Source organism: Ursus americanus, chromosome 10, assembly GCF_024610735.1.
Source record: "Ursus americanus isolate L20-20 chromosome 10, mUrsAme1.1.p, whole genome shotgun sequence".
NCBI lineage: Eukaryota > Metazoa > Chordata > Mammalia > Carnivora > Ursidae > Ursus > Ursus americanus.
The window spans coordinates 54,826,548-54,854,276 of record NC_142136.1 but is presented as its reverse complement, the minus strand read 5'-3'; the positions used below and the strand labels follow the sequence as shown (position 1 = coordinate 54,854,276).

The window sequence follows — 27,729 nt, the reverse complement described above, 5'->3', positions numbered from 1 at the left end:
TGTGATAACCACAGGAGTGGAGATTAAATTTTTTTAATGCTACAAAAAATATAAAATCTGGATAAAATAGATTTCCCTTTTTGAAAACATAAATTATCAAAATTTTAAAAAAGAACTTAAAAATCTAAACAATCATGTTAGAAGGTGAAAAAGATTTCACTGCTGCTTCCAAAAAATTGTCAGGCACAAAAAGTTTTGCATGCAAGTGTGTTCAAATCTTAAATGAATAAAAGACCTCTCAGAGAAATTAAATTAAATTCTCTCTTAGCCAGTAGAATTACCGGTAATTTCACTTTCTAAGTGTTCTACTTTTCAAATATATTTTTGAATTATATTAATTCAAATTATATTAATTAATTATATTAATATTATATAATAGTACAATGAAAATGTATTAAAAATGTGGATGAATCTAACCGAAATCATGAGAATGGGAATATGTAATTTTGTATGCAGCTTTGAAATCAATGAAAGGCAAGGTGAAGGTGGTACTTATTTGGTCGGGGATGCTGAGATCTTGAGAAAGTGGTAAGAACAGAAACGTAGCCTGCTCCTCAGGCCAAATCTTCTGGACCAGCAGATAGGCCCCTTTGTCAGAAGGACAGGGGTGTGATTCTGTCTGCTACCAGTGCAGTGCCCTAGGGGTGCAAGTCTGGTTTTTCTGCCTCCAGAGCCAGACAATCAAAGGGCTTCCCCTGGGCTTTCGCTGCAAAATACTGGGGCACTAGACTGTGTAAAAGCTCCCCTCAGAAGATCGTGAGGCTGTGGAGCGTGGCAGAGGGAGAGCCCGAAGATGGCACACACCAAGGAAAGAAGAAAGGTCTAGAGAAAAAAAAAAAATTTTGGAAAATGGTGCCTGCCAGCAGCTCTATCTCTAAAAGTATCCCAACAGGCCCCTGCCCCTCCAGGGATGCTTTAAAATGAGCAGATGAGGGGTGCCCGGGTGGCTCTGTGGTGGGATTGAGGCCCAGGACAGGTTCTGCGATCAGCACAGAGTACGCTTGAAATTCTCTCACTCCCCCCGCCCCCCAGCCCCGTTCCCACGGCACCTGCGCATGCGCTCTCGCGTTCTCTCTCTCTCTCTCTCTCTCTTTCTCTCTCTCAAATAAACAAATAAAATCTTTAAAAAATAAAATAAATAAAATTAGCAGATGAATCCCTTTCACCTAAATTCTGGGTAATTTTCAAAGAGCTGCTTCTGCTCTGGGCCCTGGGGCCTCTGAGCCTGCGCGAGCCCATTTAAAGACCGTTCCTCAGCTCCCTTCTGGTCTCACCGACTTGAGCCCTGTTCATTTTCTGAGCCAGATATTTTGCGGGTTCCTTTCTCTGGTGCAGGTTTTAAAAGTTGGGGGTGCCTGATGTGGGGTACAAACTCTACACTCCTCAGGGAGAAACTCTGAGTTTGTGGGATTCCACCTGATCGGGAGACACTGTGAGAGGAAGGTTAAAGGTGAGATTCTGTCTCAGCCTCTCCTACCTGCTTCTGGGGTCTTCATTTGCCCAAGTGAAGGACTTTCCCAGCTTGTTTTCAGGTCTTTTTCAGAGGAAATTGCTCCATATGTAATTGCAGACTCCCTGTGTCCGTGGGAGGAAAGGAGTTCAGGATCTTCTTCTGTCGCCATCTTGAACTGCTTCCCAGGACTTACCCTACAACTGGAAGTTTGTATCTTTTGATCCACTTCACCTTTTGCGCATTTGCTGGCCCCCAACTGCATAACTCTGGTAACTACCAGTCTGCTCTGTATATCTATCGATGAGCTGGGGGTTATTATTAATATTTAAGGTTTTACGTATAAGAGCGATCATATACATGTAAGTGAGACAGTTTTGGCCTTTCTCTGACTTATTTCATTTAGCGTAATGCCCTCAAGGTCCATCCATTTTGTCACAAATGGCAAGATTTCCTTCTTTTTATGGCTGATTTATATCCCAGTGTGTGTGTGTGTGTGTGTGTGTGTGTGTGTATAAACATTTCTTTATCCATTCATCCATCAATGGACTCTTGGGTTGTTTTCATGCCTTAACTGTTATAATACTGTAATGAACATGGTGGGGGGATTGTGCGCGGTGCAGTATCTTTTCAAGTTAGTGTGTTTCCTTTGGATAAATACCCAGAAATGGAATTGCTGTATCATATGGTTGTTCTATTTTTAATATTTTGAGGAACTTCCACACCGTTTTCCATAGTGGCTGTACCAATTTACATTCCCACCCACAGCGCACAAGGGTTCTCTTTTCTCCACCTCCTCACTAACACTTGTTATTGCTTGTCTTTTTGATTATAGCCATTCTAACAGGTGTGAGGTGGCATCTCGCGGTTTTGATTTGCAGTTCTCTGATAATTAGTGATGCTGAGCACCTTTTCGTGTACCTGTTGGCCATCTGTATGTCACTCTTGAACTTTCTGAGACAAATAAGGAGTAACAGATAAAATAGAAAACAGTCTGTGAGATTTGGAGATTTGTCAATATTAGTTAGATAATCTTCCAAAGTTTCATCTGTACTCACTCTGCTGTAGTCTGTGGTTAGAATTAAGATAACAAAGTCAAGATGCGACACTGGCATAGGGCTACACATTTGCGGTACTGGGTTAAGTTTCCATGGTTCAGAGTCCTCAGTGATACACATTTAGAATTTTACAAGGTGGGTATCACATTCAGAGGTGACCGGTCTCTTAGAGAATGAATCACCCCAATTAGATTATCCAGATTAATGCATTATTATCCTAAAATCTGATTTATTAAATAATAATGAAGGCTATTCTTCTCTAAAACGTCACTAAATGAGAACAGAATCAGAATAAAAGGAGTTTTGGGATGCCTGGGTGGCTCAGTCGGTTAAGCATCTGCCTTCGGCTCAGGTCATGGTCCCGGGGTTCTGGGATCGAGCCCTGCATCAGGCTCCCTGCTCGGTGGGGAATCTGCTTCCCCTTCTCCCTCTGCCCCTTCCCCATGCTTATACCCTCTCTCTGTGTCAAATAAATAAATGAAATCTTAAAAAAAAAAAAAAGGAATAAAAGGAGTTTTGAAAGATATTTACTTTGGCCAGAGTTTCTCAAATAGGAGCAAATTGTTTGGCAATATCTAGAGACATTGTGGGCATCACAGCTTGGGAGGAGGGGGAGTCCTATTGTCATTTAGTGGGCAGAGGACAGGGATGCTTACTACAATGCACAGGGTAGCTCCCACAGCAAAGAATTATCTGGCCCTAAATGTCAATGGTGCCAAGGTTGAGAAACGCTTATCAAGTCTGTGGAAAAGCCATAAGAACACTTCTCAATAGCACAATGTTGATGCCCAATAGATTATACCATTCTTCATGTATGATGCCTTTTCCAGGTGCCTTTCCCAAAGACCTTAAACAGAATTGAGTTTTTCTCATTCATTACATCTCTTTTTCGACTCCCTGAGAGTACATCCTATTTATTTTAGTTCAAAAAGAGTCCTTAAATCTTCTCAGCCACATATTTACAGATAATTTTTGGTCTATTTCTTTAAGTAGTTAATATTCATCCATTTTTAATACTAGTTTCATTATTAGAAACATCAACCTTAATTTATGATTTCAGCTTACTTTGTTTCCATGCATATAAATATATATGTATGAATATATATAAAATATGTCAAAGAAGAAACAAATTAACTGAATCTGTTGTAATATTATTTATGCTGAGTAAAAGAAATTATAGTTCTGGTTATTATCATACTGTATTTGTGACACAAGAACACTTTCATAAAAGACTACATGCTCACAGTTGTTAGGCTGGTCTGCACCGCATAGCAATCATTTTATTAAATAAACACCCTTTAGCTTTCTTCAAATATTTCCTATCAGTTCTGAATAACTTGCAAACCTGGGTATTCTGTTTTAGTTGTGAAAATCAGTTTGAAGAACATTCCCTTTTCAATGATTTATATTTAAAAGTAATAGAAAGCAAAAAGAAAATTTCACTTCAATAGTTTCTCAGAATACAATCTTTTTGATTAGATAAACATTATTTTTGGACTGAGTCTCAATTGATCCACAGGTCCGCGGGTTCAGTCCACAGGTTAGGTCAGTCCACAGGTCATTATGGCAAAATGGACATGGGCCACAGGACCAATTCTGGCATCCATGTTTGTAATGTCAGCGCCCACACAGGTCATTTCACCTACCAAGCCTTTCAGCGGGATCAGCCACATGATTTGCAGGGCTCAGTGCAATAGGAAAATATGAGAACCCCTTGTTAAAAAATTACTAACAATGTGGCACAGGAAATAATTACACCAAGTAGAGAATTAAACCAAGTGCAGGGTCCTTCTGAGATAAGGACCCTGCTCTATGGCTTGCACCCCCATGAAACTAGTCCTGCCTTTCAGATTGTATCATTTACACTCAGTCTAGCTGTTGGTTTAAAAAAAAAAAAGCTTCTTGTGGTCACATTTAATTTTCTCAAAAAGCAAAGTACATGCACAATCAGTTCAATTAAATCAAGTCAAAAAATAAAAAAAATGAAGAGAAGATTTGCTGTAAATTATCAACCAGCAACTATTAGTTCAACTAAGTTGTATTGAGAGAAGGGAGAAAAGGGAACATTGGTGGAGTGTGTCTCCTCCTATGGGTCTGGCACTGGAGATTTAAAAATGACGCTTCATGTGGATGGGGGGATGGGTGAAATAGGTGAAGGGGATTAAGAGAGCACTTCTCTTGATGAGCAATATATGAAACTGTTGGCTCACACTGTACACCTGAAATTAATGTTACGCTATGTTAACTACACTGGAATTAAAATAAAAAATAAAAGTAAAAATTACGCTTGTTTAAATCCAGCTAAGTAGATGAACTGGAAAGATTTAGGGAATGGGGGCTCCCAGACACGATAATATAATCTTGTTTTAAAATGAGTTCAAAGACTTCTTGGAAATCCTTTCCACAAGTGGGGCCAGACCTCGGGCCTCTGGGAAGAGCCTGAGTCCGGGGGTGGGGGTGCGGGACGCTGGCTCGTCCTTGACAGAGTAGCCCGCACCAGGACCAGCAGGAGGAGGAACGCAAGAGGATTGGACCAGGAAGCGTTTGATAAGGCTGGGTGGCACCAGGGCGGCTGAGCCGCCGGGGCGGGGCTGCGGCTGGGCGGGGCCAGTGAGAAGGGACTCGGGAGGTGGGACCCGGAAGTGGGCGGGCCCGATAGAGGGCGGGCCTGGTGGGGGCGGGGTCGAGGCTGGGCGACCCTAAGCGTTCGCCCGTGCCCTTCCGCTCCGGCTGCCGCTCGTTTCCCAGCCGCCGTCAATCCCAGAGGTAAGACTGTGTCAGGGCAGAACCTTGGATGTCCTCGGTTCGTCTGCGGCTCCGGCTGCACCCGCGACACGGCGGGGCCTGGTCAGGGCTGACGCCGAGGCCAGAGGCGAATCCGGCAGGCTTGATCGCGGGAACTGCGGCCCAGATCCCGAACGCGACCAAGCCAACTCTGGAGGCCTTGCAAGGGCTGGGGCGCCCAGGCCAGGACCTTGGCTGCAGGCGCAGGCGTAGGCCCGAATCCCTTTCCTTCCCTGAGCTTCCAAATAGGTGTAACGCTGGGCGCTCGGGCCTGCAATCTTCGAGCCCGCTACGTTTATTTAGCTCTATTTCGCACAGATTCTCCGCGCCCTTTGACCTGATCGCCAGCGCATGAAGTAGCTGTGCACCGTTTAGTTAGAAACAGAGCCCAAAGCCGTATTTGCCCTGGCAGGCGCGCGTTTCAGGGCCCCGCGGACCTGGGATCCCGCACCTGCTAAGGCACGTGCAAGAGCTTTGTTAGTGTGTCCGTGTTGTAAATGCTGTCCGAGTTCTGGAGGGGGCTGGAACACACTCCCTGATGGCCTCGCCCAGGAGCTGGCCCTTAAGCGGACGTGGGGGGACTTCGAGGTTGCTGGAATAATAATAACTAACATTTGTATGCATAGCCTTCAGTGTTAAAATCAATAATGAATTAACTCATTTAGTCTCCGGAGCAACCCTATCAAATTGATCGAATTTACATCCCCATTTTATAGATGGGGAAATGAGCCATAGAAATATTACCTCGCTTGTCTAAAGTCATGTAGTAGTAGTACGTGGTGAAGCCAGAATGTGAAACTGAAGGGTCTGCCTCCAGAGCCCACTCTGAAGCTGTTACACCATGGCATTGAGTCAAGCCACCCAAAAGAAACATCCAGGCTATACTTGGATTCTGCATAATTGAGTTTGAGTGACTTAAGATAATAGAAAGTTTGGCCAGAAAACTAACGTGGGGCCATTGAAAACAATTTTGAGAGCCAAGTTAAGGTGTTTGGAATTTGTGGATGCTATATTTTTTTCTGCATGGTGGATTAAAAATTTCTAAATGGGCCAGCCATGTGAATTTTTATGAAGGAGAAAAAACTATGGCTTGTACACAGTTAAAAAGTGACCAAAATATATATGGAGTTTTATTCATCTTTATTTCAATTTTATGAAGTTTTGATAGCATCGAACTTGAAAAAAATTATAAATAGTTACATTATTTTTCATTTCAATGGTTTAGTGATTTTCAAACACTAGGTGAATGGGATTCCCTCTACACCTGTAGCAGCAGCGTGGAGATCGCCAAGGTTTCTCCTCTGCTGGTTATTTGGGCAAGCTAACCATGTTTTTAAAATTGACAATATACTTAACACTACTGAATTATATACTTAAAAATGGTTAGGACAGTAAATTTTATGTGTTTTTTATTACAATTTTTTAAAATCAAATAAAAAATAAATGACAATGACTAACAGTTGCATGTATGTCATGTTAGGCCTGAATATGTAATGTGTTAGGTATCCGTGAAGCAGTAAGTTACATGTATTAAAGCCCTCGGCTTCCATGCAGGATTGATTTTAGTGGGACATACAAGAAGGAAAGAAAGTAGGAGCCTAAGTTTTCATATTTTTTTTTTGTATAATTAGGATGGTGGCAGTGGGAATTCAAAGTAGAGGTAACTTTTAAGACATTTCACACATAGATTGGGCAAGACAGGCATGGATGAAAAGAGAGGCAAGAAAAGGAAAGAAAAAAATGGTTTGAAGGTGGGAGATAGACATTTAATTTTATTTTTTGAGAGGCAGAGTGGTGGGGAAGGAGAGAGAGCATCTTAAGCAGGTTCCAGGCCCAGCACGGAGCCCCACATGGGGATCAGTCTCACAACCCCGAGTTCATGACCTGAGCCGAAATCAAGAGCCTGGCTCTCAACCAACTGAGCCACCCAGGTGCTCCAACACTTAGTTTTAGGTGTGTTGAGTTTTACTAGCTGGTGGCATATCTTGGTAGAAGGGTCTAGCAAGACATTTCAATTCTGCTACTAATGCTTGAGAGTGATTAGGTCTAGAGAGGCAGATTTAGATTCTTCCACCTAGAAAATGTGGTTCAAACATAGGGAATGGGAGTTAGGGAAAGAGTGCATGTGAAGAGAAAAGGAAAGGGAGATGGGAGGACAAGGGGAAGGAGTGGAAGAACCCAGATCAAGAGTTTTCTCTGAAGAGAGGATTTGAACAGAGACGTGATGGTCAGCAGTGCCATAATCTGATTATGCTGGGGAGACCTATGTAGGTTGTAAGAGCAGGTGGAGTGGGACACCCTGAAAGTGAAGAAATGGACCAAAGTCCGAGGAATCACAGAGAATGGGAACAAAAACACAGGAAGGGATCGAGACCTTCTGCGACTCATCAAAAGAAGAAAAGAATAGGTAAACATATAAAGAACACAGATTTCTGGAGGAGGATGGCATTTAGCTTGAATAAAGAAAGAAAAGAAAACTAAGATTTGACAAGTTGGCTTTCTGGGGGAACAGATACTTCATGAATAAAGATTTCTCTTTGATAGTTTTTACCTGATTGGCTTGGCAGTGCACTTGAGAAAACCTTCTCTGAAGAATATTGATGTTCATTTCATTGACTTTCTAGAAAAATTGTGTAACACCCACTGGCACTGTGAAATTGTTTGCTTTTGTTTGGGGTTTTTCTTGGGAGAGGGATCTGTTTTGTGTTTTGCTGTTCTCCCCACTCTTTCACTACATTTCTCCTACAAAATATGTCCAAGAACCTAAATAAGACATCCGGCAGATAAATGATGCTGACAGGCCTATATGTCCAAGTTTCTATTTATTTCTTACAGTGTCGCAGCAGTCCCTTCACCGTCATTCCTAAGCCCATTTTTCCCTGCAGTTCTCCTTTCTAGCCTGTCAGCCCAGCAGTCCTGAAGTCCTCTTCTCTTCCCTCCTTTCTCCCTGCGAGACACGGTCCCTCTACACCTTTTAGCCAGACAGGTTTGGGCTATCTATCTCTTTCTACTCTTCCAGTCCCCACTCCTGGTTTCTTTCCTCTCAGCGGTTGATTGTATCTCATACCAACAAATTACACTTTAAAACGTTTTTTTTCTATTTAATTAAAAAGAGAAAAAAAACACAACTTTCTTCATAGGAATCTTAGTCCAGCAGAAGTTTTTGACAGAACATCCTGCCTTGTGGCAAAATAGGTATTAAGGTAATTAGATTAAGGGCCGTGGTGATGGGGTGATGCTGTTCCCTCAGCTGCTTTTGCCATGCTGCCTTATCCAAGGCAGACAGTCATCTGCCTCAAGAAGAGAAAATTGCTCAGAATGTGTTGTGCCCTGCACATGTCTGTATAACCTCTGTTGTGAAAAGTATGTCCTATTTATAAACCAGTTGGTCTTTTTATTTTTTTCAGGATCATCTGTCTATCCTTTGGTGCAGGCAAAAAAGCAAATAGCAACTGATCAGGTAAGTTTAAGTTTTATTTCTTATGTGTTACTTTGAAAGTTGGATGAAAAAGCTAATAACTTAAGTTTAAAATATGTTATTTCTCACATAGAAAAACTTTAATGAAGAATGTAATCACCTAGTGTATTATTTCATATAGTGTATCTAGTTCTTAGCTTATGTCATATTTTTATTGAGTGTAACTTTTATCTTGAGTTGTAATCGAAGGTGATTTCTAAAATGGGTGGCTAGAGGAAAAAACTTCAAAAGCTTTGATTTTATTTTTTCGGCTCTTTCTGTCAATTGAAAACACAGCATTTTAACTTGGTTTTCTCTGATTAAATGGGAAGTATTTGATTTTGAATTTTAATTAAAGCACATTAAAAAAGCAGAAGAAATAGACTAGTTATGCTTTACAAAAAAAATCATTAAGTATAAAACAAAAAAGGTGAAGGACAAGCTGATTTTTAAAACTTTCACATAATTGGTAGTCAGAAGTTAATTATTATTAGTTATCTCTTATGTACTAGATATATGCTCAGTGTGCCATGGTTTGGGAAAGCAGACATAGCCCTTCTAAATTTAAGAAAACAGGACATCCTTATAGAATAATTCAGCAAAAAAAATTCTACTCCTTGGTCTCATGTATGTATGCTAAAATTATACGTCTTTCTGTGTCAGTATATTATTTAAGCTGGGATCATGAACAAGAATAGCTGAAGTTAATAATCAATAATCAATAACATTTGTGAGCAGTTTGTTAAGAATTGATCTCTTATAGATTAAATGCATAAACCTGTGAAGAGAAGGTAATTTCTCTATAATCTCCTAATCCTATAAATTTAGTCAATCTCAGAGCATCTAAAAAAGAGAGTATATAAAGACCTTCCAAAGAAGCAGGAGAGAATAGCAACAAAAAGTAGGGGTTCTGATGTCAGGCTTCCTGGTTCAAATCCCAGCTCAACAATGCAAAGCTAAGTATTTAGATTTACTGAGGAAATTACTAAAAGGTAGGATTAAAACTAATCTTATTTAGAATTTTGCAAAGACATTTCCAAGATTAACTTTTTAAGATTATTGTTACTTTTTTTTTTTTTTTTTAAGATTTTATTCATCTATTTGACAGAGAGAGACAGCCAGCGAGAGAGGGAACACAAGCAGGGGGAGTGGGAGAGGAAGAAGCAGGCTCCCAGCAGAGGAGCCCGATGCGGGGCTCGATCCCAGAATGCAGGGATCACGCCCTGAGCCAAAGGCAGATGCTTAACGACTGAGCCACCCAGGCGCCCCGTTATGTATTTTTTTAGAGTAACCCTAACACCACAACCGATCAGCATACTGTAGAACTGAGAATGTTAGTAGAAATTATGTGGAACATGTTCACTGAGAAGCCCCCGAGAGTGGTAATACCTGTTCCTAGTATGTGAGGATTTTTTATTTAGTGTGTACGGCTAACTGATTTATAATAAGGAGGGGAAGGGAATCCTTCCTTGAGAGATACACATCAGAAGAGTCTGGTTCCTCTTTGCTGAACAGGCAGTTCTGATAAGGATGGTTCACTGACTTTTTTTTTTGTATTATTAAAAATTAATAATGTATGGCATTCTAACATTTAAGCTTAAAATTATTTATGAACATTTAAAAGATCTGTCTGAGAGAAAAGAATTACCAAACTTCAAAATCTCCCATCTATGAGCTGCACTTTTAATTCACTAATGTTTTACTTGTCAGTTCATTTTAGAAGGAGAGTTGTTGATAAAAGTTGTGCATCACGTTCTCAGAAGAACTCTCATAAGACGAGGAATTTGATCTGGGTGTGTGTACAGCACAGCAGCTATGATGCTGTAAGTGCTCAATAAATGTCACCACTTACTGTCACCAAATCGTTATGGTGACATCATTTTCCTCCCACTTGAAAAAATCAGCCATAATCAGTAAGCCCAATTCTTTGATTCCTTTGTTACAGTTGACAGGTAAACTATTAACAGTTTTTGTTCTTCTAAGCTAAAGTAGTTAATTAGTAGCTTGTTTATATTCTCCCTCTTTCTGAAAAAAATTTGGGGCAGTCCACAAAAAGAAAAAACAAAAAGCTTGTTAACCAACTGGATAAATTAGTACTCACCTACCAGAGTACTAAAGTTTCCTGAAGTACATAACAGGTATGAGTGTGTACATGAAAGTGAGTCAGTTTCTTAATGTTATTTATCAGAGAAAATGAGCAAGCGAAAAAAAATATTCTCAGTGGAAAACAGTTGTATGTTGGATAATTTATCTGAAAACTGTTTTATTTCAAATTTTTCAGGAACTAATGTTCTAGAAATTAATGAGATTAATCTTCAATCATAGGGGAAGAATGGCATTGAAGCAGATTTCCAGCAACAAGTGCTTTGGGGGGTTGCAGAAAGTTTTTGAACATGACAGGTAACTACCAAGAAGATAAAATTTTAGGTATCTCTCATTCTGCTTCCATCTATTTGATTCCTTAAATAGGCCCATGAAAGATCATTATTGCACAAATTACCATTTACATGGAAAAATACCTGTGGTTTTTATCAAAATTACCTCATTTGTGATATTAGTGATTATAATAAGATGTTAGTGACAAAGAACAAATTAAAGAGGTGGTACATTTCAGCACCTGTGAACCAACATATGATTTAAGATCTTTAGAATTCATTTTTCATAAAAGCTGATTTGTTATTTCATACATCTCTTTAGAAACAAAAACAATTTTTCATTTAGCAATATTAGTGCCATATTGAGGGTATTACATTTATTTTATTTTATTCCCCCCCAGTGACTTATGTGCCATGCACAGCAAAGACCCAGGTTGCTTAATAGAGCACTATGCTAAATTGGCCCCATTATTTTTTTTTTTAAGATTTTATTTATTTATTTGACAGAGAGAGACAGCGAGAGAGGGAACACAAGCAGGGGGAGTGGGAGAGGGAGAAGCAGGCATCCCGCCGAGCAGGGAGCCTGAAGTGGGGCTTGATCCCACGGCCCTGGGATCATGACCTGAGCCGAAGGCAGACGCTTAATGGCTGAGTCACCCAGGCACCCCATAAATTGGCCCCATTCTTTATTTAAGGGCCAAGGTATATTCCTTAAATGTTGGTGGAATCACTTATTTTGGACATTAAATCACTTATTTTCTGTTTCTGTCTTAACCAGTGAGAGGCATTGATTTTTTTTGTCATGGTTGTTAAAATTACAGTGTTGAACTGAAGTGCAAAATGAAATTTGCTGTCTACTTACCACCAAAGGCAGAAACTGGAAAATGCCCTGCACTGTATTGGCTGTCTGGTAAGTGTTATTCATTTGAGTTTTAGAAAGGAGTTTCTTCTTCTTTTTAACTGCTTTATCTTACTCTTTTATCTTGACTTATTGGTGTGCTTGCTGAGCCATTTATAAAAGACTTTAGAAGCCTCTTATAGTCTACTCTTACTTTATCTTGAGAATAATTTCAGACCTACTGAATTATATTTATATCACTTCTTTTAAAATTAAACCAAGTAATTTAACAGAGAATGTAAAATTCTGGACTCAATGGCAAGAACTTAGAAAAGTTACTTACTTAATTTGTACCTACCTAAGAATTTCTGAAGTTTATAGAGATTTTACCATTCAAATAGAAAAATATTAGGTAAAACCAGAACACCCATGATACACTAATTAGAAACTACAGACAAGTAACTTCTTATAGTCTTCTTTACAATGTTTTAATTGGACTCCATCAGTCTTCTCTGGCAACAGTCTGGAAAATCACAAAAGAACACGAAAGCTTCTTCATTGGTGAATATTAAAGACTATAGACTGGATTGTGAGAGAGTAAGGTTTTGCCACCAGTAATTTGAAGCTGTCTGCTAATTCTTTCACAAGATGTTGTTGGCATTTTATCTTTAGAAGCAAACATAAGGAGATACTTGATAGAAACCAAATTATGTCATAGAGTGCTATTTTTGTTACTTTAAAATTGCTTATAACTTTGATTTTAATAAATCCCTTCTTACATATGTTTTACCAAGGATAAGCCCCAAATACAGTCGTTGAAAATGAGAATAAACATTTCATTTCAAAAGGTAAAAAATTTTAAAAATAAAAATAAATAAAAGGTAAAAATTAAGTGCCTATCTGATTGTAACTCAACAGCCCATTTCTGTGGTTGAAAAAAGCAAACTGATTTTGCTGGAAGAGCACTGGGTATTGCCAAAAGCAAAAAGAACAAAATTGCATGCTTGTTTTAGAAACAGTATTGTGTAGCCGAAGATGACCTTAGAATCACATCCTGTCTGAAATCCAAACAGATTTGGATTTCAAATCTTTTTACACTATTACCTTGCCTCAGCAAGACCGCTGACCTTTTATTAGTATTTGGGGTAGTCCTCCATCATCATGTGGCACCTGTATCTCCAGAAGACGTACTGGGAAGGAACATAGTGGACAAACAAGGACCTTGTTCTCCTGCCAGGACTAGTGGAAGTATGTATATCCTAACAGTTTAAACATGAACTCTTGTAACAGTTTTATCCAGTGATAGTTGTAACTTTGTATCTTGAAATTATTTATTAATTTAGTCTTCATTAGCAGTCATTTCATAAGTCCCTGTGCTGGCTGCTAGAGGATAAACAAACTATAAAAGTGTTCCATAGTTAATTCACACCGCATCGCACGTACTAGTAAGCTTTCATGTCGCTAATTAGCAGTAGTGGGATATTTAGCATTGGCCACTGGAAAAGGGGTGTTGGGTTAGGTGGTACCTAGCTCATCCATCTATTGCCAGTTTATTCTTGGCCTTCTCCTGTAATAAGAGGATTCAGTCATCTCGTCTATCACATGACTCAAAAGGCTATAGCTAGGAAAAGTGGCAAAACCAGCCGGAAGAGTTAAGGAAGGTATATGGTGACCCTTTCTCTCTTAAATCGGCAGGGAATACAAAGACGATCAGGCTGATTCTGTTGCTGAGGACTACTCATATATTTGTAAAAAATAAGTTATTTATGGTATTATGATGACTTATGTGAATATTTATGCTTTGATGCAGGAATGGTAACATGTTTAATTAGCATGTTTGACAACACCCCACTGGGGTTGATATAACATTTGCTTTCTATTGCCATTCTACACTTTGAAAAATTCTGAATTACCAAATATATCTGTCTGGTCCTAAGGATTTCAATAATTAAAACTTTAGTGAGTGACTTTGAAAGGACAGCTATGAGAGCATTTAACCTAAGACAGTTCTTAGGTTAATACTACTGTAAATTTTATGAGAAAGAGAACTTTATTGTCTTCTTTAGAATTATTTCTATTAAAAAAAAGTGTTTTAATAATACTAAATGAGCTTGTTTTCCTGTATTATAAAAGGGTTACATCTTATAAACCGTCCAGAGTGTAGCATGAGATAACACTATTTCCGATCTTCAGGTTTGACTTGCACGGAACAAAATTTTATATCAAAGGCTGGTTATCATCAAGCTGCGTCCGAACACGGCCTTGTCATCATTGCTCCAGATACCAGCCCTCGTAAGTGTTCTCAGTCCAGAGGTGCTTTGTAAAAATATAAATCTTTCAGACTAAGTTATAAGTGATATAATGTAATATTATTTTGTTTTTTATTTATTTTATATTTTTGCTATTATCTCTATTAATCTTTGAGATGATATCATGACTCTAAAATACTGTGCTATATATTTTCCTCACTGTGAAGTTTACTCATGACCTCACTCTTACGAGAAGGGACCATTTTGCTATTCCCATTTTATAGATTAAGACACTTCAAAACAGAGACTGAGCAACTTGATTAATATATCATTTTGGCACTACTGCCAAAATGCATAAAAATATTTCTCTCCCATACGTAAACTGTCTTGTCATATGAAAATTATGTCTTTTCTCATCTGCTCTTTATCAAACATACAGTTTAACATGTATTGATTTTAATATAAATAACTAGAATGCTTACATTAGAGAAATGAAACGTTTCGTCAAATATTTGAGAACTCAGTCCATCAGAGATTATTTTGTGACCCTAGAAGTGTCAAGAAATGGAATTTATTAAATGGCAGCTCAAATTATCTGGAAGATAAATGGCTGGCCTTAGGAAGTAGTGCGTTTCCTTTCATAGGACATCTAATACACCAAAGCCGGACATGTCTCACAAGAATGTAATAAAAAATTTAATTCTGAGTACTATCAAAAATATTAAATGCCTAGGAATAAACTTTTAAAATATGAAGGTTTATTTTTTAAAAGAAATGTAAAATTTGCTAAAGATTTTAATAAATGGAAAAGTGCCATGTTCCTGGATGAGGTCATTTGTCTGTAATTACTCTATGTATTACTGTAATTCTGTTAACAGTCTCAGTGGTTGGCTTTTTAACCACCTGCAAGCATATAAAATAAAACCTAATAAATTGTAAAAGATTATATAAAAATCCCATTGGGGGATGAATAAATAGGGGAAGCATGATGGAGTGATTCCAAAGTACCTAAGGAAACATTTTCAGTGCAAGGTAGTGATCTGAGCACAAGCATTTCTCTCCTTTTCCTTCTAAAAAGAAGAAGAAAAGAAGTGTTGATAATAGGGACAGGTCCTCAGGGAAGGAATCTCAACATATTTTGGAAGAATAGAGAGAGGATGTAAGTCCTTTGACAGGTAAACAGTGAAGAAGCATATATGCAGAATATAGAGGAGGGCCCGTCATCCACAGAGGAAGCCAATGTGCCTCACCTCAGCAGTGAATTCTCCCCCATGAAAGGGCATTCCCTCTCTCGCCTCATTAGCTAGAACTAGTCACATGGCCCCATTCAGGGACAAGAGGGCCAGGAAGTACGCGCCCCAAAAGGCGGAGAACTGCCATGTTTGGTGAATAGCTCAAATGCAAATGAACTTTCAGATTCGTTTCAAAAGGTATTACTAAACAGGGGTCATTACTGTGGAGTAGATGAAACCCCAGGATGTTTCCTTGATAGGTGGCTGCAATATTAAAGGAGAAGATGAGAGCTGGGACTTTGGCACCGGTGCTGGGTTTTATGTGGATGCCACTGAAGATCCTTGGAAAACGAACTACAGAATGTACTCTTACGTAACTGAGGAGGTAAGAGTTTATGTTGTATGTATTAATTGATGATGGCCAATAATTTGGTTTGGGACACGAAATCCTTCTAGTCCTGAGAGTTTTAAACCAGGGTATGGTATTGTTAAATCTGCTTGGTACATATTTATTGATTGTCTTAGTGAATATTCTAAAGTTTCTTATATGGTAGCCTTATTTACTACAGTTTAAATTAATGTTAAGTACAATTTTAAAGAGGGTAATAATTATATTGATACCTGTGTGCACTACCCAGATTATACAAAGAAAACAATGTATAAAAACACTCTGGCAGCTGGGTTATTCAGACATATTTTATGATTATTAACCAAGACCTACTTAGAAAGGATAAGGGTAAATCTTTGCTTCTAGTAATAATATTTATATGCGATAAATGCATTTTTCTAAATTTTATATGATTTTAATTGTTAATATGTATATCATAAAAACCCAGAAACAATAATAAAAAATTTTAATCACCCATTATTCTGTACCCCAAATAATAACAATGTTTTGGTATATTCCAGGCTTTCTTTTGTATGACCAGTTTTCATATAGTTGTAAAATTTTTTATCTTGTTCTTTTTTTAGTTGTATAAAATAGATATTTTCTAATATTCTTTTTGCAACATAGCCTTAACGATTGCATAATATTCTGTCATATGTCATAATTTAGTGTTTCCTAATGTAGGATACTTACATATATTTCTTACCACAATAAATTTTACTGCATTGATTGTCTTTATGTATAATTTTTTTCCCCTAAGGACTTTTCCCTTATAATAGATGCCAAGTAGTAAAATTACTAGACCAAAAGTTAAGACATTTTAAAGGCTCTTTCTGCATCATCTTCTTTAATTTGCTTTCTGAGAAGGATTGCTTTTCTCCAGTGGCACATTAATAATCCTTGTCTACCTGAGGTTTTTCTTTCATCTTTATTAGTTCATAGTATTGTAAGACTGTGATTTGGAAGTGTTAATTGTGTAATTATTTTATATGACTTTGAAAAAGTCTAAACTTGTTTCTTTCTTATCTTTTGTCACGATATTAAATTCTCTCTAGCTTCCCCAACTCATTAATGCCAATTTTCCAGTGGACCCCCAAAGGATGTCTATTTTTGGCCACTCCATGGGAGGCCATGGAGCTCTGATTTGTGCTTTGAAGAATCCTGGAAAGTACAAAGTAAGATGACCAAAGCTTTCAGTGACAAGCATTTCTCTTGGATAATACCACTTAGGAACTTTCAAAAAGTGAAATTAGGATATTGTTATTTTATAGTACTGGGACTAAACTTTTCTAGTGTTGGGAGTTTCAAGGGACTGTAGGGGAAGAGTATTAAATTTGACCACACAATTCTGTGCTCCAGAATCAGAAGTAAAGGAATTCTATCACAGTTGGTCTACCAGAGGTATGATAAAGCAATTTTTATTGCTTCTATTCAAACTATAGTTTTCTAGGCATTTTTTCCCCTAAAGTTATTCTTGTAACTGTGGCAGTGTGTATCATTTACTTATATTTTTACCTGGAATACATTTGTTAAGTTGACTTTGATTTTCTGAGGTAGAAGACATTCATGATTTGTAAAAGTTTAAGTATTCTGTCTTCTCATTGCCTCTGATGAAAAGTGGATTGCAGCTTAACTTTTGAAAAACAACACTGTCAGTCTTTCCATTCATTTATTCGAAACTGTATAGCTTTGCTTTTTTGTTGTTTAAAGAAGCCAAGTTGGAGTAACCCCCATATGTAAAATGTCCTCCGGTGCAGAGCCGTATACCGTCAGGTTGAAAAAGGAAATTCTGAAGCAGTGATGATCTCAGGATTGCTTCTGTCTTTAACATCACAGGGCTGATACCTCAAGATTTGTTTAATCCATTTCCTTCCCTTAGAAAGAACTTCTTAGCCATTTCAGGTGTGCCAGTGAGAAATGAAAATATTTCTTATACCAGTTTCTTATTGTGGCACCAAATATTTTTCTTTTAGTAGACATTATTATAAAGTTGAACTAATTCATGGCTTCACAGTAGGTTTTTAAAAATAAGGTCTTGTTTTCTTTTTGTACATAAGGCAATTAGTTTATTACGTTCAAGGGAGAAAATCAAATTCAGTTGTTTTTTGTCCTTTAAAAAAAGGTAATAGACATTGATAAACATATACTTTGATAAGTGCTCTGAAACTGAACGATTCTGTCTCTGCCATTTATCCAGTTTAAAATAAGAGTGCGTAGAACACAAATATTTAAGGGCATTGCTCCGGGCTTTCTTGGCCCTGTTTAAGAGAAATAATGTGTCTCAGATTTAATACCATGATTGCAAAGGTGGGTATAAGCTGTTCTGTATTACTACTCATTCCTTTTAGGTGGAAAAAATGAGTGGAAACTGAATATAAACTTGTATTTGTGCCTTATTTAATGAAAATGTAATGCCTTACAGTATGTTGGCACCTATGGCTAACAGCTCTCTTAATAGAACACACAAAAGATGTATCACGAAGAGGCCTGCAATCTCAGCCCTTCGTATAGCCAACGGAAAATTGTTTACAAGTATTTTCATGGCAAGTCAGAGGTTACAAGCAAGTTGCAAATAAACTTCTGGGTTTTTAAGTAAGTTGCAAATGTTTGTTCATGTTTGATTTAGCAAAATATAATTTGTTTTTAAATTTCCTTTGTTTCTGAAGTCCGTGTCGGCATTTGCTCCCATTTGCAACCCAGTGCTCTGTCCTTGGGGCAAAAAAGCCTTTAGTGGATATTTGGGAACAGATCAAAGTAAATGGAAGGTAGGTACTGGGATGGCTGTCTTCATACTCATTCCTAAGTTTTCAGATTTTGAAAGAGCTGTACACCACAGACATATTCCTAACTCACTGAAAGATCCTGAGCTAAAATAATTAACAAAAGAATAGACATATAACAATATCAACAACAAAAAAGCCCTATTTTCTAATTGTATTGAATTGTGGATGTTCTGAAACTACATTCTTTTTTCTGCTAATGATTAATTTTTATGTTTATTTCTAAATTAACATTACCAAAGAATGCCACATTTTACTACTGACTTTACATTTGTCTCTTATTAACCATGTGCTCAACTGTACAACAACAAGCATGAGTCCTGGCCTTTTAATTATTTCACGTATCTGTTTCAAAATCCAGCATCTCTCAGATTTGGATTTTTAAATTCCAGACTTAAAAGTCTTTAAAAATAGATATCGTGTAATGTACATTTATGTGAACATTCCCAATCGCAAGATTGCTTTTTCAAGCAGGAGAGCAGATGCATCAAAATGAAAATTAAAAAATGGCTCTTTCTCTCGAGACCCATTTGGCTTTTGTGCAGAAGTAGGCTGTTTGTAAACATTGCCAAGAGTTTGAATATTTTGCAAATGCCTTCATCATCATGTGCATGTTAACAAGTAGAGAATACTTGAGTGGGGGGAAGAAAGAAACTTTTTTGTCTTACTGTTGTGCGTTCAGGGTCATTCACACATGGATCCTAGTTTTATATGAGATTGGTCATTGAAATTCTAACAAATTGGAGGGTTAATCCTTTAGTCACTAGATTAGAATTCTGTTTTGTTTAGGCTTAGATTTGTATTATATTGGAAGAATGCAGAAAGTGATTACTATTAGGTACTTTGAGAGCTGACAGTGCATGTTCTTGGGTGTTTGGAGTCCTTGCCACCGTGCAGAGCCTATGTGGAGTTTGAGATCTTAGGTCACAAAGGTGATAACCTTTAACATCCAAACGGTGCTTAGGTTCTGATGGGAGTGTTGGGTAAAAGACCAACTGGTGGGGTGCCTAGGTGGCTCAGTCAGTTAAGTGTTCAACTTGTGATTTCAGCTCAGGTCATGATCTCATGGTCTGTGGAATCGAGCCCTGCATCGGGCTCCCCACTCAATGGGGACTTCTGCTTGGGATTCTGTCTGTCCCTCTGCTTGCACTTTTTCTCTTCTCTCACTCAAATAATGAATAACTTAAAAAAAAAAAAAGAAAGAAAAAGGAAAAGACCAGCTGGTTGGAAGAAAGGAGGGGAGAGGCAGAGGCACAGGTAACCTATAAAGGAATCTAATTATCTAATTTTTCTCTAAGTGGCAGTAGATTTTATTATCTTAATTATGTTGTGTTTATTAGGCTATTATTTAATTTACTGTTGGAATAAGGAGGGCATGCAGAATTATGAAATCACAGAACTTAGAACTAGTATGACTTTACAAATCCCCTTCCAGTCTCTCCTTATAAGATTAAAGAAAGCACGTCTTTAAAAACAGGATACTTTAGAAGGAGAAGACTTTGGGTTTTTGTTTGTCTTGATTGGTACATAGAAGTTGTAGCTAGGGGATATATATGAATACTCAAGAACACTTAAAGGTAGATGGTAAAATATAAACTTGTAACTAGTGGCAGCTCCTCAGATTATAAATTTGAGGGGTTGTTTATATGATTCAGATTATTTAAATTAAATCTTCCTGAAAACTCATGGGGATAACAGACATTTGGTGCTATTCAACAGACCACAGAAGAGAAGGCTGAATGTATTTAAGTCTGGAATTAGAGCCAAAGAGAAGAGGCAACAAAATAGTCTATTTATTTGAAATAGAAAATATCTGGAAATAGAAAAAGATAAGGAAGTTAGAAGAAATATTCAATTTGTGGAAGGGTTTATAAAGAAAAAAATTACTATTTTGTTTTTGTTTTTTGGAGTTGAGAGGTGATTAAGGACCTCAAAGGTTTAGAACAAAAAAGTCTATACTATGAAGAATGCTGAGATACAGAATTCTTGCCACTGGCCCAGAACTGCTTGGAAGTAGAGAAGCGGCTATAAGAGGGACATAGATTTCTGAAGACCTTATAAATAAAAACCAGGCAAGACAACATAAAAAGAATTTTTCTGATTTAATCATCCTTAGAGCTTAAATAACGTTAAATTTCTATTTGGTTGTACTGCAGTCTATTTTGAAGAACATCTTTCTGGGCACTTTCAAATTTATTTTTCAATATTTTTCTTTTTCTAGGCTTATGATGCTACCCATCTTGTGAAGTCCTACCCAGGTTCTCAGCTGGACATACTAATTGATCAAGGGAAAGATGACCAGTTCCTTTCAGATGGACAGTTACTACCTGATAACTTCATAGCTGCCTGTACAGAAAAGAAAGTCCCTGTTGTTTTTAGATTACAAGAGGCAAGTATTAGGAAATCTCAGCTTGTTCTAAGTAACTATAAGGAAGAATTCCAGGGGCGCTTGGGTGGCTCAGGCGGTTAAGCAGCCGACTGTGGATTTCAGCTCAGGTCATGATCTCGGGGTCATGGGATTGAGCCCTCCGTCTGGCTCTTGCTTAGCTCTGGGGTGTGCTTGAGAGTCTCCCTCTCCTTTGCCCCTCCCCCTGCTCACTCGCTGTCTCTCTTTATAAATAAATAATTTTTTTTAAAGCAAGATTCCATAATACCTTATATTTCAGAATTTGAAAAGCTACCTCTAGTAAGGTATTTTTTAAATTATAACAAGACACTTAAAGTGAAAGCCGTCTAATTAAGTTAATGATGCCTGTGGTCAAATTTCACAGAAAGAGGAAAGCTTTCAGAAGTGAAAGTATTTATAGTTTTTTGTCCCACTATAGAACCAGTGAATAACAAGTTTCAGGCTTGAATAGGACTTAATCTGCAGCATTACTGGCTGCGTCTGTCTTGACACATACGGCTGTTTACACAGTAAATAATTGGTAAAAGCTTCCACCTTAATTACTCTTCACTTTCTCTACACATCTTAGCCTCAGAAGCTGTGAATGGTTTATCTCACACACACATAGTTACTTTATACTGTTTGAGTTAGTTGCTAATCTATCCATTGTGCTACTTGGTATTTTTTATTGTTTAAGAATAATTACTGAACTTCAGTTGGTTTGCAAGTTTTCCTTGACTAAAAGGCTTTTGACTATCTACTACTCACCTACCTCAATGCTAATACAGTTAAAATTAAATTCTACTTTTAGTTTTTTAAAATTCCTTATTCATAAGCTTTGTATAACATAAAATATTTCAGGATGAAAAGTGAACACTGTAAATTACAAATGATAGTGATTTTAAAAAACATTTTATTCATGTTCTAGGGTAATGTGTCAGGCACATTGATCTAAAATGTATAATTATGATGATAAATGTCCAGATAAATCTAGATCAATGTGTAATGTGGTACATTTCAGTTTACAAAATGTTTTCATAGCATTAGCTCATTTTATCCTTTTGTGACCAAATGAGCAACCATTCCTATCCTGTCCATCTGGTTTTTTTGTTTGTTTTTAAGTTTTTTTTCAACTTTTTTATTGTGTCAAAATACCATACATAAAATTTACCATCTTACCTTTTTTTTTTTTTTTAAGATTTGTGTATTTATTTGAGGTGGGGAGGGACAAGAGCAAAGGGAGAGAGAGAGAGAATCCTCAGACTCCCCTCTGAGCACAGAGCCCGATAGGGCTCCATCCCAGGACCCTGAGATCATGACCTGAACAGATATCAAGAGTTGGCCGCTTAACCAACTGAGCCACCCAGGTGCCCCCCGCCCTGTCTTAACTATTTTTAAATGTACACATCTATGCTAGTAAATACATTCATAATGTTCAGCCATCACCACCATCCATCTTCGTATTTTGTAAAATTGAAACTTTATACCTGTAAACACTAATTCTTATCTCTTCCTCCCTGTCTCCAACCTATGGCAACCATCATTCCACTTTCTCTGTAAATCAGACTACTCTAAGTATCTCATATAAGTGGAATCATATAGTTGTTTTCATAATTTCCCCTTTAGATTGTTCATTGTTAGTGTATAAAAATGCAGCTGATTTTTGTGTGTTGCTTTTGTATCTTACTACTTTGGATTCTTTAGGGTTTTCGCATATAAGATCATATCACCTATGAACAGATAATTTTATTTCTTTCCAAATTGTACACCTTTTATGTCTTTTTCTTGCCTCATTGCTCTGGCTAGGACTTCTAGTACTATGTTGAACAGAAGTGGCAAAAGTGGGCAGCTTGTCTTGTTCCTGATCTTAGAGGAAAAGCTTTCAGTATTTCCTGATTAAGTGTCATGTTTGCTGTAGGTTTGCATATATGGCTCCTGTCCATCTGTTTTACAGGCTTAGAAAAGTATTATATATCTAAGGTCACACAGCTGGTTTACAGTAGAGCCCGAACTGGAAGCAAAGTCATTTGAATGGAAACACTTGTCCTCCTGTCATCAGTTTAACCATTCCCAAGCAAGGTGAAGCAGTCAGGGGAGCAAAGGGATGGAATTAGCTAACACAAGGAGAACTGATGCATAACCTGTGATCTAACTTATATAACAGATCTTAACAATCTCCCTGTTTTTTTAATTCCCCTAATATTTTGATCATGTAAATAATATATATTATAAATAATAATATATAATCATATATCTATTTACATACATTTACAGGTATATATAATATTTACATGTATATCTGTGTGTGTGTATATATATCATGTGGGAAAATATGTCAAAAACCAATATATTATATATACCTTGTTCTCTCTTGAGTATTCATCTTTAATAGTATTTTCTTAGGTTAATTTAAACACTTACCAGAATTACATGTTTTCAGTCAGTAACCAACTTTGAGAAATCCAAATACTAATTTGATTATAAAGTGGTGTAACTACATTAACTATAGCTATATAAGTAACGCAATCAACCATGTTTCTTTCCAAATCACTTCTTGGCACTAGCTGTGCTGGATGCGTCCTCTTCCCCACAAGGCGGTGCCAGAAAGTTCTGTTGTTACTACCAACCAACAACAGAGTTTCAGCCTCCCAGTGAAGACTGAAAAATCTCTGGAGTTTGTTATAAAAACAGCACAGAAGTAAAATACTGATGAAATTCTTGGAGCAAAAAAATAAATCAACTTATTTATTTCTGAAATGCTTCTATCCTAAGCAACTAAAAACACAGTTGGGTGTATTTAATGAGGAGTCAAGACAAAACATTCAGTTCTAAAAAAAAAAGTGGGGAAGTATTGAAATTACCAGCCACAATCTTTAGCTCAGACGCAATTCTTCATTCGCTTTCCTTCCGGCAAGGGCAGGTTAAGAGCAAACTACATAGTCTGAAGACGATGTGCAGGCTTGTTATAATTGAGCGACTGAGGAGACGTGACTGGGCGTGGCTCTGGAGAGGCTGCCTTCAGGTTTTCAGGCCAACCTCCAGTGACTTCAGATCACCTCAGGTCTGAGAGTCAGATCTGCCTTATCATTTGAGTATAAGCACAACAGAACTGTATTATTTCTTTATGAAATGGGAGCTGTGAAGCCTTAGTAGGCTGAAAAAAATAGGGGCTGTATGTAAGTATGTGAAGTAAGGAGGAAGATCAAAAATTATTACAGTCATGTGCGTGATTTACCCAGCTTCATTTATTTACCTCTTTTTGGTGTGAAATACTCACCGTCTATTTTTATACTCTACTGTCCAAAAAATAATTGAGAGGTAAGTGTGGTACATAGGGATATTAGTTTGTTACCTCATAGAATTTTTCTTTTTCTATTTTGGCTTCAGCGAATCTAAATTGAAAAAGCACTAGATAGCAGAATTCTGATAATATACACAGATCAGATCTTACTCCGAAGTCTCATATGTCTTCTTTCCAGTTATTGAAGCTACATTGTGAGGAAAAGATTTCAGTGCCCTAATAGAAACTTCCAGAAACAACATTGAAGCAAGGCTATCCCACCTCTTCAAGTCTCAGGCCGTTTTTGAAGACCCAGAGGCTGTTGTGGCCTCTGCACTGGGTGATAGAGAATAGTAAGAACATGGCACAGAATTCCAGAAGTGCGGGGATCTTGTGTCCCTGTACACTGATGCTCGGCACGATTACCCAGCACAGAGGCTCTCAGGAAGTGCTTATTAAATAAACAAGTGAGCACCTTTCAACAATCTTTGTATTCTGAAGAAACTAACCCAGGGATTCATATCTGAGCTTTTCTAATTGGTCTGGAAAATGTGTGGGAAAACACTGCCTGTTAGAATAAATGTTCATCATAGCTGCTGGAGCACTGCTGCTTTTTTGAGAGCTGAGGGAAGAATGAAAGAATGTGTTCATTTATTTTTATACTCTTAGAGAATTTGCTACTGATGATTTTTCCATTTAAAGTGGAAGGTAGAAGACAGAATTATGGCTCCTTCAAGTGTCACTGAATATACGGAATTTCACAAGCTGCTTAACATAGCAAACCAGCTTAAAGAAGTTAATGAAAGGACCCACCCCCATAGAATAGTGTCAATAAATAGAACAGGAAAACCAGTCAAGAATGACAAGTAGCTCAGATTATATAAGCATCTTCTATCTACAGGGAATGCCAGTAGTTCAAATGTGTTCTCCTGCCTTTAAGTTGACATTTAAAAAAAACTCTTTCTTGGGGTGCCGGGTGGCTCAGTTGGTTGGGCGTCTGACTCTTGATTTCAGCTCAGGTCATGATCTCAGGGTTGAGAGATCGAGCCCCGCAGTGGACGCTGTGCTCAGTGGAGAGTCTGCTTGAGATTCCCTCTCCCTCTGCCCCTCTCCCCTGCTCATATACACCCTTGCTCTCTCTCTCTCTCTCTCTCTAAAAAAAAAAAAAAAAAAAATCTTTCTCATTGTGTCATGACAGGCCATTTTCTATTTTCTTGTAAAGGTGGACCTTCTATTAAATAGCATTGTGGAAGTTATGGACATTGGCTTTGTATTTTAGATAAAATATACCGTAATCTTTCAGGACACTCCTGAGAGCTCCAAATTGTAACTTTGCTTTACCCTGGGACTTTGCTAATAAAATGATAATAATAAATAATAACAAGAATAGTCATAGCTACCCCGTGGGTTCCTGAAACCGCACGTCTTTTCATCTGTAAAAACTGGCAGGCGCTGCATGGTACTACATTTCCTAGGGTTTGTGGGTTGAAAATCATGGGCTTGTTTAATCTCATAACAACTGAAGAATTATAGGAGTGGAAAATGATTTTCTTTATGTTTCTCTGTATAAGAAATTCAGTCCTTCAGCTCTAAATTGAACTAATTAACAGGGACTGATCTAATCATTGAGAAATGTGAAACCAAATAATTCCAAAGTTCAGTCTTAATTTTGACAACATTCATGTCAGAGTCATTTCTGTGATTTGGCCACAGGAAACAGAAGATCATGCTTTTAAGTTACTTTGGTGACTTTAACCTAAAACTTATTTATTAACTTCCATTCCCAAGATATATAACATTGCATACCTCTGGAAAGTAAGAGATTAAGAACATTTACTGATTTCATCAAAACCTTAGGGATTTGCCTTTTCCTTGGAACCCAGGTGATATTTTTATTAGGGCTATTTTTGCTTCTTAAGTGCTTAGGGAAATTCCCATTTTCTCCCATCAGAGACCATTGACTAAGCTAAAAATTTAAAAATCTTTCTTAGACTTGTACCTCCTTCTGGTTTATTCCACCTTAAGTTTTCATTGTGTTTTGGAAGGGAGGCCACCCCCAAATTACCTGGTGTTCCTTAGGTTCTTCCCACCTTAATTTTTTTCTTTTTCCTTTGAAAGCATCTTCTGATCTTAGAGGGTGCTCCTGGGAAGCATCCTCTCTCCATTTATCTAGATGTAGTATTAATTAACCAGATAGCATGAGATCTGTTTATTACATTTTCTCTCTGTTTCAGAATAGTTTTCAAAATAGTTTACTGACTACTCAGTGTGGTTTATTGCTAAGGGGTGTTAGGGTTTAATGAATTACTCCTTTTTCCTCAACTAAAGATGTGATATGCTTTTATTGTGTAGGAGATGAAATTCCTAACTAGACTTATGACGGCTGTGTTTGGGTTCCCAAACAACGTTTAACCATTTGAGTGGGTGGTTGCTCTTTCCCTGTATTGTCTTTGTGTGCTTATTTCACATTTTAACATTTTCCATCTTACCAATGTTAGTGTGTTTCTTCTGTGAGTTGAAACTTCTTGCCTGTGTTTCTGACTTCTTTAAATTCTGATTATTTTATTCCTTGTTGATGTGACCACCTGTTTACATACATTAATGTGTTATTTCCTCTCTTTGCATATTAATGGCAGGATCTAGAAACTAGGCTCTGCAGAATGTGTCTTTTTCTTCCTATTTTTGCTGTTCTTCTAATGTTCAGTGAAAATGTACAGTACAATTATAATAAGCTTGATTTTTGATTATAAACCTTCCTTATACTGTAATGTCAGGATTTACAAGAAAATTAAGTGACATGAGAGGTACATTTAATGTTCTTAATATTGATGTTTCTGACTGGTAAATATCTTACCATTTCTCTCTTTTGTCTTCTAGGGTTATGATCATAGCTACTACTTCATTGCAACCTTCATTACTGATCACATCAGACATCATGCAAAATACCTGAATGCGTGACAAACTTCAGATAAGAGAATTTGTTCAAGATTATGAAAAGGGAAAAATGATTTCAAGACATTGGATTTCATAGTGCTAAAAATGCATCATTCCATTGTTGAATCACTTTCTGAATAAATATGTAAAACCTGCTTATGATTTAAAAGTTATTTTACCAGTGTTCATATGGGAAATGTTTCATACTTTACAGCTTTTTCAAGGTCATTTGGAAATCATTGTTGTATTAACCTCAGGCCACAGAATATATGAATATAATCCCATTTAAATAATAGAATGCTAACTCAGGAATGGGTTTTAGAGGTAATTTAGCCTAAACCCCTCATTGTGCCAGACTTGAAGTCTGAAAGCATGGACCGTCTTCATTATGTTCAGTGTTCTATCTCTAGTGTCTAGCAACTACTTAGCTTCTAATAGGCATTTAATAACTATTTGTTGTTAAATAAGAAAGTAGGCTCGGGTGCCTGGGTGGCACAGCGGTTAGGCGTCTGCCTTCG

General features: G+C 37.5%; 1 protein-coding gene across 4 annotated transcripts; it reads left to right on the top strand.

Moving 5' to 3' along the window:
• Positions 1-5,162: 5,162 nt before the first annotated feature.
• Positions 5,163-27,366, top strand: ESD (esterase D). 4 transcript variants are annotated; one of them, XM_045796803.2, is made up of 10 exons: positions 5,163-5,274; positions 8,700-8,752; positions 11,075-11,149; positions 11,946-12,034; positions 14,156-14,254; positions 15,704-15,828; positions 16,887-17,006; positions 18,498-18,596; positions 20,833-21,000; positions 27,155-27,366. In XM_045796803.2, exons 3-10 carry the CDS (start codon positions 11,082-11,084, stop codon positions 27,233-27,235), a joined length of 849 nt encoding a protein of 282 aa, XP_045652759.1. In that variant the 5' UTR covers positions 5,163-5,274; positions 8,700-8,752; positions 11,075-11,081; the 3' UTR covers positions 27,236-27,366. The 4 variants fall into 4 exon arrangements, with proteins under 4 accessions (XP_045652759.1, XP_045652756.1, XP_045652757.1 ...); XM_045796800.2 differs by having other exon boundaries at positions 11,031-11,149; XM_045796801.2 differs by lacking the exon at positions 5,163-5,274 and adding an exon at positions 7,253-7,699 and having other exon boundaries at positions 11,031-11,149.
• Positions 27,367-27,729: the final 363 nt, after the last annotated feature.